Source organism: Cornus florida, unplaced genomic scaffold (genome assembly GCF_030987335.1).
Source record: "Cornus florida cultivar Cherokee Brave unplaced genomic scaffold, ASM3098733v1 CherokeeBrave_3.0.0_Hap2_Chr02, whole genome shotgun sequence".
Lineage (NCBI taxonomy): Eukaryota > Viridiplantae > Streptophyta > Magnoliopsida > Cornales > Cornaceae > Cornus > Cornus florida.
Window position 1 is genome coordinate 26,765,384 of NW_026775572.1, and position 17,187 is coordinate 26,782,570.

General features: G+C 32.1%; 1 protein-coding gene across 4 annotated transcripts; it reads left to right on the forward strand.

Annotated features, from left to right (window-relative positions):
- Positions 1-6,433: 6,433 nt before the first annotated feature.
- LOC132294410 (uncharacterized) lies at positions 6,434-17,187 on the forward strand. Of its 4 annotated transcripts, XM_059792258.1 has the most exons (6): positions 9,333-9,710; positions 10,744-12,544; positions 13,749-14,359; positions 14,444-15,151; positions 15,336-15,423; positions 16,982-17,187. In XM_059792258.1, exons 3-5 carry the CDS (start codon positions 13,751-13,753, stop codon positions 15,414-15,416), a joined length of 1,398 nt encoding a protein of 465 aa, XP_059648241.1. In that variant the 5' UTR covers positions 9,333-9,710; positions 10,744-12,544; positions 13,749-13,750; the 3' UTR covers positions 15,417-15,423; positions 16,982-17,187. The 4 variants fall into 4 exon arrangements, with proteins under 4 accessions (XP_059648239.1, XP_059648240.1, XP_059648238.1 ...); XM_059792257.1 differs by lacking the exons at positions 13,749-14,359; positions 14,444-15,151; positions 15,336-15,423; positions 16,982-17,187 and adding exons at positions 6,435-6,562; positions 8,084-8,703 and having other exon boundaries at positions 8,787-9,476; positions 9,623-9,710; positions 10,744-11,067; XM_059792256.1 differs by lacking the exons at positions 13,749-14,359; positions 14,444-15,151; positions 15,336-15,423; positions 16,982-17,187 and adding exons at positions 6,434-7,109; positions 8,084-8,703 and having other exon boundaries at positions 8,787-9,476; positions 9,623-10,765.

A 17,187-nucleotide genomic window follows, 5' to 3' on the forward strand; every position in this document is an offset into this window, starting at 1 on the left:
CTATACCAAACAGGACATCCGCTACATAGTAGGGATAGTCAGTAGAGATCAGTCCAATACTGGACTTGACAACTGGTTTATTGTGAAAAATATCATTAAGTACCTAAGGAAAACCAATGATATCATATTCATTTATGGATGTGATGATATGGTCCTAGTCAGGTATGCTAGTTCTGATTTTCAATCAGAAGTAGATACTATGAGGTTCATGACTTAGTGTATGTTCACTTAATGGAAGGGAGATCAGTTGGTAGATTGTTAAGCAGATTTCAACTGCTGACTCAAACCTGTAGGTGGAATATATTGCAGCCTTAAAGGCGGCAAAGGAAGCCTATTAGTTTGATCTCACTGATTTAGAGGTTGTGGAGTATACTAGCCTACCTATTGAGCTATGTTGTGACAATAGTGCAGAAGTAGTCCAAACCAATGACCCAAGGTTCCATAGAGGAACAAGATACACTGAGAGGAAGTATCATGTTCTACATGATATTGTTCGGCAAGAAAATGCACTTGTAGTTAGAACATTGCATTGGAACACAACTTTGTTGATCCATTATCAAAGGTGTCATTGATCAATAATTTTGATCATCATCTGGATAACATTGGAGTTAGGTGCAATTTGAATTGGCTATGAGGGCAAGTGGGAGCTGTTGGGATTTATATGCCCTGACATATCAAATTCCTATCTGGATTATAGTGACATATGTTCCTGACATATCTGAAATATTTATGATTTATATAATTGGTGAATTCAATGTATTATGTTTCAATTCACTATGAAATTGATAGTGTCCATGTAATTACAAGAAATATTTATATATATGTATGTGATGACAATCAATGCATGATATATAAATAGTAATTATAAATTGTTCATAGTCGGTAATTATGGATGGGCTCATAATTAATTAAGACTTGAACTGGATCTGCGTTAGGTTGAGATATATTGCGAGAGCCGTCGTATGCAATTACTCCCTATCACCGTCATGGCATTTGACTCTTAAGCATGAGAAAAGTATAGACTCTTTTATTAATTAATAATTACTTTGATTTGTTCGGCGGATTCTTCGGGATCCTTAGACCGACACTTTGGGTAGTTATGTAATTAATAGTAAGAGGGTTATATTTTCAATATTTGCATCATTGCTACTTGTATTTATTTTGTATTGATTATGGTTGATCACAAAGTAAATTCGAAGGCCTTCGTGTGTTTTTAGACAAAATGATTTATTATATATTTATTTATTTAAATTATTATTTTTGTCAAACAAATGTTTTATTGTGATCGAGCCAGAAATAATCAGAGGTACCAAAATAGATATATTAATTAAGTAGTCGGATTGATGGCTTTATTTATTCGATAACTAATTATGCATAGAGAGGTCAAAGTGCAATATTGACTTAGAGGTTATTTATTATTTAATTGGAGTTCAATTAATTTCTTTTAGTGGAGTAGAAATTAATTTATGAATTAATTGAATTGGGTCCATGGAACGGGCCAATTATTAATTCATTGTAGCCAATAAAATAATAGGCCCAATGGATTCTCACTCATAGCCCAACTTGATATTGGAATCATATTAGATTTGTGACATATGAATTAGAGATGGAGAAGGATTTGTTGTTTCCTTTTCTTTATTTTTATGTTGCCTATAAATATACATGGTCTATGTATATTTTAGGAGGTGATTTTTAATGAGAAGGAAAAAGGAATTTATTTTCTCTCTCTAGAAAATTAGGGTTTATGTTCTCATCTAATGGAGGCTCCCACAAGCCTAGTTTTCCAAGATCATTCATGGAGACTTATGAGTGATTCCTAAAGGCAAAACAATTACCAAGAAGATGGAGATCCAAGAAGAAGGCATCTTGCTAAGGGATCTACAATAAGTGAGAACATTCACTTTAGAGGAAAGTTTTAAAAGTTTACTCAGACCTTTAATGTAAGTATTCAATCTGTTAATTGAATGATACATCATATTTTTATTTTTGCGTAAAACTTGTCTCTATGTGATGAATCAAGATTTATGAATCAAAATTCCTCGAAAATTTTTTAAAACTTGCACGTTTCCCAACAGTCGCACCTATATGTTTTTTAGCTTTGATCTAATCTTGTTTTCTACTAAATTGTTTCTTGCAGCTTAAGTACTCCAGCTGTACGTTTTCAAAGACTGAAGGTATGTGGCAAGTGAAATTTGCACAAAAATTAGTTCTTAGATGCCTTCGAGCTTGTAATCCAAGATCTCTTGATGGTGGTTGTTTTTGGTAATGAACTTTCTTGGACTTGGTATATTTATATGTGGTATTAGCTCTTTGTAGGACTTTTGTGCCAATTTGGCTACATAGGTATATGATGCTGATGGTAGTTCAGGGCATAGACTCTGTATTTAGAACTGTTATTTATATATTTGGGTAGCGTTTGGTGGTGTTGCATTTCCTGTATGTATTATATTATTTTGGTGATTTTGCACTTCTCGAGTTCACTTCCATTTCATCAATTCAAAAAAAAAAATGAAATTATTATCTACATGGGGCAAAATGATCTTAATAAATGCTAAAGTAGCATAAGGAATATTTTCTGTGATCAAAATAGATGGACCCCACAAGTCTCTAGACTACACGCGATGAAGTAACAAAAAAAAAAAAGGGTCATAGATAAAACCATGTCATTATTTACGTAATTAAATAGAGGATTCAAATGTAGATTGTATATAAATAACATTGAATAAATTTTGTCCTTAAAAGAAATTTCTTCCGGAGATTTCTTTGTATGTTTTAACAAAGAGAAGTATAAGTCGCATTATCCGTTTAAAAGCCATTTTTCATTAATTAAAAGAAAAAATTATCACTAGTATGTGAGAGTTCTTTTTCTCATTTCACAAAAATGAAACTTTGCAATGCATGTGTACTTACTTGATATAAAAAAACTTTAAATTATATTGTCCTCTTCAAAGGATTAAACAAATTATACATTGGTAAACTATTTAACGTGTATTATTTTAATATTTTTTGGGATTTGATATGTATGCTCAATGAAGTTTTTAGCATTTTTTTTGAACAAACAACAAAATTTTACAAAATAACAATTTTGTTCTCTCCTTGTATAAAATATAATATAATATATTATTATAATATAAGTGCATTCATAACTTTTTGCCCTCAAAGTAACATTCCAGTCTTGTCAATTAGGGAGTTTAAGGTGGTCAGAGTAATAAATGTTGAACTCAACAGTCTATGAATGTCCAAACTTTAGAGAGTTTAGGAGAGGTGAGTAATAAATATTGAACTGAACAATATACTATAAATAATATATTCAAGCTTTAGGCTAAGTCATTATATATTTATCATAAAAATAAAAAATAAAAAAAAAAAAAAAAAAAAAGAGTAAAGGGCAAAAAAACCATTGCCCTATAAAGAATGTGCAAATAACCCCAGTTTTTTTTAAAAAAAAATTCCCTACATTCTTAAAATTGTAAAAATAAGGACAATTCTTTAACTTGAAGATTGAGATACCCAAAATGCCCTTAAGACAACAAAATAAAAAATAATAATAATAATAATTAAAAAATAAATAATAAATAATAAAATTATGGGGTTTTTAAATTTTTTATAAAACTCCAAATTTTTATTATTTATTTATTTTTAGGAGAGGTCAGTAATATTTATCATAAATTTTTTATAAAACTCTCTTGTTCTTCACTTTACCGGATATCGAGAAATCCCATGGTCGTCGTTTTGAAACTCATCCAGAAATCCTCTCTGGTCCTCCACTCTTCTTTGACCTTTTCTTCTTCTCCTAGGACGTCGCCCCTCTTAATTTGGCAACTGCTTCTCCGCTGCTGTCCTCTTCTCGGTATTGGGAGCCATTTTAGTGAGAGAAAATGAGTGAAATTCTAGAAAGAGAAAGAAAGTGTTGGGAAAATTGAAGGAACAAGAGGACGGTGAAGTTTCACAACAGTAGAGGGTGGTAATATTGTCATTTCACAGTTTGCTTACTTATATGTTAAATAAAGCTGAGGGTATAATAATAAACTCACTTTTTCATACTTTTAGAAAGGGGGTTATGTTACAACTATTTGTTAATTTTATTTTTGGTTAGGATTTGGTGTGTACAAGTAAAACTTAAAAATCACACTCATTTTAACATTCTTTTTAAGTCAAATTCTTTAAATTTAGATTCCTAAACCATTATTATTATCAAAGTAAATACGGTCGGAAGATTAATTTAGAAGTTAATTTTGCATTTGTTTGTTTTTCTTAACTGCACAATCCGAATTTTTTAAAATCAAAATGTGAAAACATTGGACTAAAGCGATGCGGATGCCCTTACGTGAAATTACCGTTGTTCTTCATCAAGCCATGTGAATGTCTTTATGCGGATGCGATATAGCAGCCGATTGGAACCTTCCTTCATCCTTTTTGAGCCAAACCTTTTTTCATGGCAAATTAGGAGATATGCAGACAAGAACACGAACACACTCAGAGAACCAAACTTTGCATAGTCGCCATACTTGCCGTCGTTCTATGAATGTTGATGTTCCCGCCCTGTTCTATCATCTATGATCAGTTGGTAAGTATAGATGGGCTTCTAGTTTGGGCCTCTTCCTAATCTCAGTTCTATTTAGCGGAAGATTCCTTGTATTATATTACATTCATCTCCTTCCCCATTTAAATTTTTTCACCTCGTCTTGACTAAACTTACATTAATATCTTTTTTTTTTAAAAAATAATATATTCATTATTTTGTTAGTTTATGAAAAAAAAAAAAAAAATTTAGCATGAAAAAGAAATATAAGAAATTAATATTAGAAAATCAAGTAAATTAATTATTATACTTCCCTGTCTCATAATAGTAGTCTATTTTTCTCTTTTTACATGTTTCAAATTAGTTGTCCTCTTTGAAAAGTCAAAGCATTTTTTCTTTATATTTCCATCATTTTCTTTTATCTTTTTAAAAAATTTCAAACTTTGTAATTATATATAATTAAATTAAAAACAACAATTTGATAATTTTAAAAGGGGACAATGCATTAATTGCATGTTCTATTAAAAACTTTAATTTCTAGATATGGACATCTATTATAAGACGGAGGTAGAATTTAATAAGCAATTTAGTTGATATATTTTAGTACATTCTTTTAATAAAGTGCAGGGCATGGTGATAACTTTGTGACATAACTGGGGTGGGGCGGGTGCCCATCCTTTCTCGATTCTCACCTAAAACTCACACTGAGACATTTGTTTGATCATTTAATAGAGTGTTTAATGCTGAACAAATTAACGTTTATTTAATAAAATGTGATTTGATAGTGTAATTTAAGTATTTATGAAACAACTATTACTTAAAATGAAATACATAATTATCAATTATGATTAAATGCTGAATGTTGAAAATTTGAAAAGGTATTAAAAAAATATTTATTTTTAATAATTATTTAAAATTAAGCTCTTAAAACTTTCAGTATTTAATTTTTAATTTTTAATTTTATCAAATAGCATCAAAGTATATGTGTATTGTTTACCACAAAGAAGAAAAGAATTAATAGCAAATCAAAACTTGTCAAAAATTATTACTCCATACTACATAATTCAATATTGAGGATAATACAATTGGACTTCAAAATTTGAAAAAATCAAAACACAGCACAAAATTAAAATAGAGAAAGAATGAAATACTTTTATTGGAAATAGAAGTAAGGGTGAGTATAAAATAAGCGAAAATAAAAGAAATGAAACGGAACGAACTGATGAAAAGAAACTTGATCTTGTATTTATTATGAAATTGTGTTAGGAAATGAAAGGAAATAAAAGAAAATGGAAGAATTATAAAGTGTTCACTGAAATAAAAGAAAATGGAAGAAATATGAAGTGTTCACCACTCTGAAGCGAAGGAAAAGGATATCATGTTTACTGAAATGTTCATAATCTTGATTTTACTCGTAAATTAACAACGAAGAAATACAAATATAATTTAATCCTTTTAAATATAAAAGGTTATAATGATAAATTCAATAAAATTGTTTCTTTCCCTTTACTCACAAATTAGCATGATCAAGTATTACCACTTTTTTTTTTTGGTCATTAATTAATGAACCATAAAAATACTAATACTGTCCTTTTAATTTTATTTTCTCTCATAATAATAATAATAATAATTTTTTATTATTATTTTTTATATATTTAACATTCTCTGTTTTAAAAAGAGTGACTTCACTCTCTTTCGAAGTTCGAATCACAGTTTTTCAAAGATAAAAATAAAAATAATAATAATCTTAGATATTGTATCCAGTTATCCACATATTCACCCAAAAGAAAAAAACAAAATTGGCCAACGTAGAGAGAGAGAGACTCGGGAAAAGTATTCGACTTTATTGTTTCCACTCTCCTATAGTCAAACACATCAATCATCTTCTGCTACTTTTTCTTTATGTACTGTATGCTTTACCTTTTAATCCCCATTTTTTAATCATTCATAGTTCCACCTCTTTTCTTACTAATAAGCATCGACAACCCACAAATTATTTTTCAGATATTTGTGTCTGTGTTCGTGTTTTGCTCAGTTCAGGTACCATCGATCTCTTCCATTCTTGAGGATTTGAATTTTTTGTGTTACTTCTTAATTTGATCTTCTTCATCTTCTTGTACTATACAGTATATTTTTAACGTAGGGTAGTGCAGTTACTATTTTTTAGTTTTGAGGACAATATGATCCAAATTCACGGTTGTAAAATTGTTTTAGTTTCTATGTAATTTGAGTCTAAAGTCGCTGTGATCAGTCAAATATAACCCCATGACTGATGTGCATACTCTGTAATCAGTTATGAGTAAAAGTTCAAAAACATGTTTAGAGTTCAGCACTCAAGGTTTGATTATTCAGAACAGGTATAATTCTAAGCGGTTCATGCTTTTAACAGTTACTTGATTGAGTTGATGCTATGCTTTGGGAGCATCGAATCGGCATCTTGGATTTGGACATAATGAAGTTCCAAGTTTTAACTAATTTTTCTTCCATTCTAATTCCAAGGTGTTGATTCCGCGCTCCCAACCACAACATAGGCATACAATGACATTCCAGGGATTTTTTGTCAACTGATGATCGTCAAAACCTCATAGTAAATTTTCTGCTTGCAGTTCTTTGTTTTTATTTTATTTTATTTATTGGGTTTTTTCAATCCATGTTTTCCTAGTACCTGATAGGCCTTAATTTACCATATTTCTCTTCAATTTTGGGCGTCTTTTTTTTTTTTTTTTTTTTTTTTTTGTCTTAAAATAAATATATCCTCCACTCCTGGTTGGCCCTCTTTTAGTTTTCCGATCATGTTATACACACTACTACAACAATTGTGTCAAATCGAAGATGAAACAAAAATGCTATGTTTGGCCGCATCGCCTTAGATTTGGAATGGGAAAAAATTTAGTACAAGTTTGAACTAAAATTTCTCCAATCCTAAATCCAAGGCACCAATTTGGTACTCCCAAACTTAACAGAAGTTAATAGATGGTGCATACTGACAATTAGTCTTGGGAGTGTGTTTGTATTCTGAAAGTGTCAAATGCTCACACTTACAAAATTTTGCATCAAAACTTCACCATATTTATAAGATATGTTTATGTGGTATGAATTTCCATTCCATTATATCTAATTATAAATAGTGAGCAGAAATGTTATAGAGGTTTTTCCTAAAGACAAGGCAGGGAAAGTGGGACATATAGTTGCGAAATCTCTATAATGTATTAGTTCCAATTGACATCACAAAATTTTATGTCCTCCATTTTCTTACTGGGAAGGGTAAGGTTGGGGAATCATAAGAATATCACATAACATATTCTTTTCTTTCAAAGAAACATTGTGGCCTTGATTCTTTGACCTTCTAGTTGGATGTCCTACCTTGTCATTTACTTGAGCTCCAAGTCAGATGATGCTTTAGATTTTTTTTCTACAGTGGTGAATGTAGCTATAAACTATCATGTGTTCAATAATGCAGACTGCATTTGCTTAATGTATAAACTGAATTTTGCCAAGAAAACTGGTAAATACTTAGTTGCCAATTCTTTCCTTTTCTTTTCCTTCCCCCCTCTTTCAAAGCAATGGCAGATGAAGCTTCACAAAGTCTAAGCCTGAAGATCCTGGTGGATGAAGAGACGAATCGAGTTGTCTTTGCTGAGTCCAATAATGATTTCGTTGATGTTCTCTTCAGCCTCATGACTATGCCTATTGGAACCATTATTAGACTCTCACATGAACAAGCATCAAAATGGGAGATTGGTTGCCTGAACAACTTATATGAAAGTATTGAGAATTTTGATGATAAACTTCTCCAACCTGTGGAGTGCAAGGACATGCTGCTTCGTCCTCGGAGTGCTGCTGAAATTTACTGCAGAGACCTTAAACTAAATTCTGTTCATAGTACTACTAATGAGTACTATGCATGTGGATATGAGACAACACAATGCACTTTGTTTCTTTACCGAACTGCTCATTGCCGTTGTGGAAGGCCCATAAAATATATGGTGAAACTGGAAAATCGAAAATCTGTTCCCCCAGTTGGAGGGGTTTTTGTGAAACCCACCTCACGCTTCATGATAACTGATGACTTTCAAGTACTGCCTATGTCCACTATGACTTGCTTAACCTTACTTAAAGAGCTTGGAGCTGTGGATGGAAGCACAATAAAAGAGAGGTGTATAAACATAGGCAAGGACGAGGTAATTAACAAGTTGATTGATTTTTTATTTTTTTATCTTTTGGTCTACATTTAAAATAACAAAATGGACGGTCTTTCTCTCAGGTTCTGAAGTTGTTCAAGGCTTCATTAACATCTATGGCACCTTTTTCTGAGACTGTCTTGGAATCACAAGACAAAAAAACCAGTTTTGCAATCCATCATGGAGAATTGAGTCCAAGAAGCACAATTGAATCTCAAAGGGCTATGGACACAACAAGATCAACAGAAGTAAAGATAGCTTTCAAGCTTATTATCAACAAATGCAACAACAGGGCATTGTATGTTGAAGCTAGGGAAGATTTTGTTAATCTTATCAACAGTTTTCTCACCTTTCCACTTGGTTATGTATTTAAAGAATTTCCATGTTTGTCATTGAGGGGATGCTTGGCTAACTTATACAAGAGCATCCTGGCACTTGATGTTGACGAATTCTTTAAATCTGAGGAGATGAAGGCAACGTTAGTCAATCCAAAGCTGCCCCATGGAATTGCTTACAATAAGCTGCTCATCCCCATTGAGGAAGCTTTATATCCGTCGTGGTCAACTGTTTCTTCCCTGTTTGGAGTAAGTTATTTTAATTTAACGGAAGCTACAACTGGCGAGAGATTCATGAAAGGACCATCAAAGTACATGGTGACAGACAATTTGACCATAACACCTTTATCTCCACTGTTAGGCTTATCTCTTATTAACAAATTGAATATTCCCTTCAGTGACATTGTAGAACGAGAAGTTACTATTGGTGAGGAGGAGGTAAATAAAATCCTCTGGACCTATTGTTTTTTTATATTGGTCTTGGGTTCATTACTTTCTTCTAGCTATCTGATGTCTATTTCTTAATTGTTGTTCTAATAATTCCTTGCCGACAATTGTTGTATATATATATATTTCTTTTGCAGGCTTTGCGTCTACTAGAGGCTGCTTTGGTATCAAGATCAGCTCTGACTGATGCTTTCATACTAAAGGAGCCAAAACAAAAACCACAAGGTAATATCAGTCATCTCGATGCATGAAGGGAAAGGAAACTCTAAGAGGAATGCTGTTATAAATTGGCATGGTTTATCAGTTTCCGTTGTTCCATCCTGTGGTGTGCTGAGTTGGATATTCATTTTCCAAATGTTTTTATTTTTATTATTATTATTATTATTATTATTATTATTTATTTATTTATTTTTATTGTAAAGAAGGGCAATTTTGTAATTTGAATGTATGGTTGAAGGTTATGATATGTCATTTTTTCTTGCTATGATTAAATTTGAAAAACCCCATTTCATTAAAAGAAATCATTTTATTATATAAGACAATTATATTTAAATAAACTTAATCTTGAGCTTGCTGGCGGTTTATTTTCTCTTTCAGTTGAGAACTATTAAAAAAAAAAATTTATTACTGATTCTCCGGGGTCATAAGATTGTGTTAGAAGATACTTTGATTTTATCTGGGTGCATCAAAAGCCCTATATTTAGTGATTTTCTTGGGAGAGTACAAATTTCTAGATTATATAGTGCAAAATAAGAGACCTCGTCAATCAATTTTTGTTATTTGGTTGGGTAGGTAATCTTACATTGATTTTCAGATAAAAACTTCACGTTTTTATTTTTTATTTATTTTTATTATTATTATTATTTTTTTTGTGCGTTCTCATTGTCTTTTCTTATGTTCAAATAAAGGATACTTTTGCTTTTATGTTAGTTTTTGGAATTCCAAACTTCCCAGCATGACACTGAACTTGCTCTGAATTTATTTACGTTTATTAATTATAATGTTGTCATTCCATCTACAATATACTTTTGGTGCTAGTAGCTTCTGAGCTTTGATCTAATTTTGTTTTCTTCTTAAACTTGAGGGTTTATGTTACACTTTGGACTTGTGAGCTGTATATGAATTAAGCTACCAACTTGTGACATAACTTTCTCTGGGCTTATTTCTGTTTAATAATTAGTATGTTGTTGTCGCGCCTGTATATGCATTTTGTGCTTTGGTCTAATTTTGTGTGTTTCTACGTAATTGTTTCTTGCAGCTTGAGTCCAACAGTTTCCAAACATTAGTTCTTAGATGCCTTGGAGCTTGATGGTGGTAGTTTTTGGTAATGAGGTCTCTTGGACTTGGTATAATTTATATGTGGGTTATTAGCTCTTGTAGGACTGTTGTGCGAGCTTGACTAACAAGATATTATGGCGTGGGGTTTTTAATGCTATGACTCCAGATGACATATTTATTAAAGGAGGAATGGTTTTTTTTTTTTTTTTAGTTATTAAAATTTGTAGTTTAACCTTTGTTATTTCCTCTTTTGTACTAGTTACCAAAGAGAGCTTTCATACACATGCCGAAGATGATGGCTCAAGTGGACTCTATATATATATATATATATATATATATTTTTTTTCCCTCTTTTTCTTGTTGATAGGACACACACCCCTCCAAAAAAAAAAATAGTTTGTAGTCAACTGTCAAATCAAGAGGTATTGAACTTTAAACCTACTTTTTCACCCAACCTGTAATCTAGAGAAGTGAGTTTTGACATCGGACTTTTTAGGTCGATTGCAAGGACCTCTTAACATAAAAATGTACAAAAGGAGGAGGGGACAAAGCCCAAACAAAACAACAAACAAGCCCAGAAGGCAAACCTAGCCCAACCCCAAAACCAACTAGCCGTTGCGACAAACACAAGAGACAGCAAACTTGGAAAGAACTCCTGCAGTCTTCCAAAGGGAAGACATCCAATTTTGCAAGGGGTCAAAATATATATATATATATTTATTGTTTGGTAAGAGACTCTAATGTATGAAGACTAAAACAAAAAAAAAAAAAAAAAATCAGAGTTGAGAAAATCAAAATTGTCTATTCAAATATTGAGGATGATTTAATTGGAGTTCGAATGATATTAAAATAGATGATGTTACTTGGGAGTCAGGAATTGAGAAAATCAAAACACAACACAAAATTAAAATGGAGAAAGTTTGAAATACTTTTATTTGGAAATAAATATTTAGGGTCAGTATAGTCTAACAGAATTGTTTTTTTAAAAAAATAAAGTTTAAAATACTTTTATTGGAAATAAATATTAAGGGTCAGTACAATTTAAGTGTTTTTTTTTTTTTTTTTACCACCTTGGCAAGGAAAACACACTTGCACCTATTATGGGACTTGCACACTACAAACTTTGGTGGTAATATATTTGAAAAAAAAAGAAAAAAAAGGAATGAAACTAATGGAAAGAAACTTTGTCTTATTGTTATAATGAATTATGTTAAGAAATAAAAGGAAGTGGAGGGAAAAAGAGGGGTTAGAGAAATTATGAAAGGAAATTAAAAAAAAAAAATAGAAGAAAAATGAGGTGTTCATGATCTGAGATGAATGGAAATGACGCATTGTTCAATGAAATGTTCATAATATTGATTTCACTGAGGACAAAAACAAAATATATTTTAATTCTTTTAAAAATAAAAGAGTATAATGATAAATTCAATAAAATAAATTTTTAATTTTAATTTTCCAAAATTAATTATCACAATATATTTCCTCATTAATTAACCATAAAATATTAACAGCACCCTTCTTTTTAACTTTCTCATGCGTAGTAATTAACTAATTACTGTTATCTTTTTGTCTTTTTTCTTATCACATGCCAAAAGTATTGAATTTATTGTTTCCCCTCTCCTACTACTTTTCTTTATGTACGGAGTAAATGCTTACCCTTTTAAAACTCATTCATAAATCATCATCCATACTTCACTTCCTCTCTAAAGCTTCAACGCCCCCCACAAATTAACATATATTCAGACATTTGAGGCTGTGTTCTTCTTGCTTGGTCAGTTCAGGTACCATCTATCTCTTCCATTCTTGAGTATTTAAATTTGTTTGTTTAACAGAGGCTACTTCTTAATTTGATCTTCTTCATCTTCATGTATTATAAAATTAAGGAATTGCAGTTACTGTTGTTTTAGTTTTGAGGACAAAATGTTATATGGTTTTTATTTGGTGTTGAAAGGGCAAAGCTGATATCAGTTTATTTACATGTATACATAAATTGTTCACGATTCATTACTTTTATGCTTGTCATTAGGTGAAAGTGAAATTGTTGCTACGTGGTAAATTTTATGCATTCAATTGTTCTGGATTCTTTACTTTTCTGTTAATAACAAATATTTAACTCCACTTTTTCAATTACATGATTATATGTAATTGACCCTATTCCAGTAACTGGAACCCCGCAAGATGAATCTAATGCTATAAATTTTAGGTTAATTTGTACTAAAATTTGATAGAATATTTTAGTGCCAAAGAAGCTGTTTCAGTCATGACTGAAACCTTGTGTTCATTGGATTCCCTTGATTTCACTTATATTTTCACCTCAAAACTATTTCAAATTAACTTACCCAAAAATAAATAAATAAATAAAACTATTTCAAATTATTCTATTATGGATATAGTGCATAAAACACATCTAAGAATCGAAAAGTTGTATCGAATTGTCCGGTAAATTAGTCAAATTTAATGCTGAAAAGCCTGAAATAGCTAGGCCATGGTTTGCAACTGCATATTTTCCTTTCCTTTTTTTTTTTTTTCCTTCTGTTCATCATATTCAATGATGTCTTACACAAGATTCAAAGACTCCACTGAACTAGTTCTTAATTTAAATGTGTGTTGTGTGTATATATATCTATATATATAAATTTATTCTAATGTGTTTTTAAGTAAATTCTTGTCCTAATGTACACCATCGTACAAATCAACTGTCTTTCGATTGAGGTTTTAGGGCTCCAACAACATGCATATAGATAATTTCATTTTAATCTTAAATTAAAAGGCTAATTTAATAAACTTGAGAAAAGACCAAACCACAATCATATAAAAAAAATATAGAGTACATTTGCTTAAAGTACAAAATATTAGGGTTTTTCTTTGGTAGGTATAAAATATCATGTGTTAGTTAATGCCGAGTGCATTTGCTTAAAATATAAACTAATATCTACTTGGTTGCCAATTCTTTTCTTTTCTTTTTTATTTCCTCTTCCATCAAAGCAATGGCACATGAAGCTTCACAAAGTCCAAGTCTGAAGGTCCTGGTGGATGAAGAGAAGAATCGAGTTGTTTTTGCTGAGTCCGATAATGATTTTGTTGATGTTCTCTTCAGCTTCATGACTATGCCAATTGGAACCATTATTAGACTCACCCGTGAACAAGCATTGAAATGGGGGATTGGTTGCCTGAACAACTTATATGAAAGTATTGAGAATCTTGATGATAAATACCTGCAAAGTGAGAAGCGCAAGGAGATGCTGCTATGTCCTCGGAGTGCTGCTGAAATTTACAGCAGAAACCTTAAACTACATTTTGTTGATAGTAATTCTAATGAGTACTATGTCTGCGGGAGCGGATGCACTTTGAGCCCTTACAAGACTGCCCGTTGCCATTGTGGAAACGACATAGGTTATATGGTGAAACCGAAAAATCCTGTATCTCTTCCTGGAGTTGGAGGGGTTTTTGTGAAACCAACCGCACGCTTTATGATAACTGATGACTTTCAAGTACTGCCCATGTCCACTATGACTTGCTTAACCTTGCTTAAAGAGCTTGGAGCTGTGGATGGAAGCACAATAAAAGAGAGGTGTATAAACATAGGCAAGGATGAGGTAATTAACAAATTAATTGATTGTTCTTTACTATTAGTCTATTAGTCTGCACGCAAGTTAACAAAATGGATGGTGTTCTCTCAGGTTCTGAAGTTGATCAATTGTTCTTTAACATCTATGGCACCTTTTTCTGAGACTGTCTTGGAATCACCTGTCAGTAAAACCAGTTCTGCAATTCGCCGTGTAGAATTTAGTCCAAGAAGCACAACTGAATCTCAAAGCGGCATGGATACAACAAGATCAAAAGAAGCAAAGATAGCTTTGAAGCTTATCATCAACGAATGTAACAACAAGGCATTGTATGCTGAAGCAGAGAAAGATTTTGTTGATCTCATCTGCAGTTTTCTCACATTTCCACTTGGTTATTTTCTTAATAAATTACCATCTTTGTCCTTGAAGGGGTGCTTGGGTAACTTATACAACAGCATAAAAGATTTTGACGTTGACAAATATTTAAATTCTGAGGAGATGAAGGCAACTTTAGTTGATCCAAAGCTGGCCCCTGGAATAGCTTACAGTACACAGCTCATTCTCATCAAGGAAGCTTTACATCCGTCATGGTCAACTGTTGAATCCCTTTTTGGAAGAAATTCTTTTGCATGGGAAATAATATCACAGTCAAGGGTAGCTACAATTCGCGAAGGATTCATGAAAGGACCATCGATGTTCATGGTGACAGACAATTTGATCATAACTCCTTTATCTCCAATCTCAGGCTTATCTCTTATTAACAAATCGAATATACCCATCAGTGACATTGTAGAGCGAGAAGTAACCATTGGGGAGGAGGAGGTAAATTAACTCCTCTGGAGTGGACCTAATTCTTTTTATATTTGTCTTGGGTTCATCACTTTGTTCTACCTCTCCACGTGCAAATTCGTATCAGGAATATGTTTAGAAGTATAGGCCATCTTTCATAATTATTGTTGTTTTAACTCCTTGCAAAAAATTAAAGATACATATATTTCTTTTGCAGGCTTTGCGTCTACTAGAGTCTGCTTTTGTATCACGATCTGCTTTGACTGATGCTTTCATACTAAAGGAGCCAAAACAATAACCACAAGGTAATATCTGTCATTTTGATGCATGAACGGAAAGGAAACTTAACAAGAATGCAGTTTTAAATTGGCATAGTTTCTGTTGTTATGAGTGGAGTTGCCATTGATATCAGCTCACCCATTCTGTGTTGAAAAGTACCATTAGAGTGGATTCCTTTGGTCCATGTTGTGGTGAAAAGGATGGAAGAATAATATATAAGGCCTGTGTGGGTTTCTTAATGCTAGGACTCCAAATGACAATGTTTATTAAGGGAGCAATGAGTTTTTTTTTTTTTTTTTTTTTTTTCCTTCTAATTGAGAGATTTATTAAAAATATTAGTTTAACCTTTGTTATTTCCTCTTTTGTAGAAATTGCAAAAGATAGTTTTAATACACGTGCCGAAGACTTCATCAGAAGAATATTGATGGCTCAAGGGGACTATTTTTTTTTTTGGTCTTTTTTTCCTCTCCTTCTAGTTGATACTTGATAGTCACACATACCCAATCATTTATACCCAAGAGGGATCGAACCTTAAACTTAATGTTTTGTGAGACACCAAGGTCAAGTGACTTACTTTTATATGGAGAAATTGTCCCACATCGAATTCGAATAAAAAAGTGATTGGGTGGGTTGAGTCTTGGCACTGAACCTCTTAGGTCAGATCGCACAACACTGGGCCTCTTACATAAAAATGTACAAGAGAAGGGGACAAAGCCCAAACAAAAAAAATAAAAAACTAGCCCAGAAGGCAAACCTAGCCCAACCCCAAAACTAACTAGCCGTTGCAATATATATATATATATATTGTTTGCTAAGACAACACTCTAAAGTATCAAGTAGGACTAAAAAATCAGAGTTTAGCAAATCAAAATTGTCTATTGAAATATTGAGGATGATTTAATTGGAGTTTGAATGATATTAAAATGGATGATGTTACTATAGGAGTCAGGAATTGAAAAAATCAAAACACAACACAAAATTAAAATGGAGAAATCATTCATGTTCTTAAATCTGTAGACCTTGGAAGGGATGAGCCTAAATGTGTAGACAGATTTATAAAAGATTGGATAGTTGAAAAATTGGTGAATGTGTCGAATGTGATGATTTAGGGCTGTGGTACTTGTTTGAGTTTTCTTAAAGAAGCAAGTAGGGTACGAGTTACCCTTGAAAGAGCCGAAACCCACGCTGGTGCGAAAGGTTGGCTGGTGGTTTCCTCTCGGAGGCCACCATTGGATATGATTGATGCAATTCACCAATTCTATAATGAAAGATCAAAATTGAGGATATCTTTCCATAAATCACTCCAAGGGGATGCGTAATTGGTGACACTCTTCTAGCTAAGATAACCGGAAAAGATGGGGTATGACCATTCAATCTGTATTGAATTTGTTTGGAAAAGCATAGTTTTAAAAGATGATGATTGTACTTCATTGTTGAATTTCTGGCCATACCTTCGAATTTATCAGTAATTTAATTATATATATATGTGCGCGCGCATGTGCATGTTTCATTTCAAAACCTCTTCATAGTGATAACTGTAAGCTTTTCTCAATGAGCGTTGGCTCACCCTTTTAACATTTTCAGGGAATGACACCGGAGTTTTTTTTGGAGCAAATTGAGCAATCATAGTAAATGAAGAACTTGAACTCTACGATGTTAGATGCTTGAAGATGTTAGCTTGCTATATATATTTGCTTTGGTTTGTAATTACGTAAATAATTATGTAAAAGTCGACATAATGTTCTGCTAAGGTTCCATGCTTTTATGTAAATATATGGTGCTTTCGGATC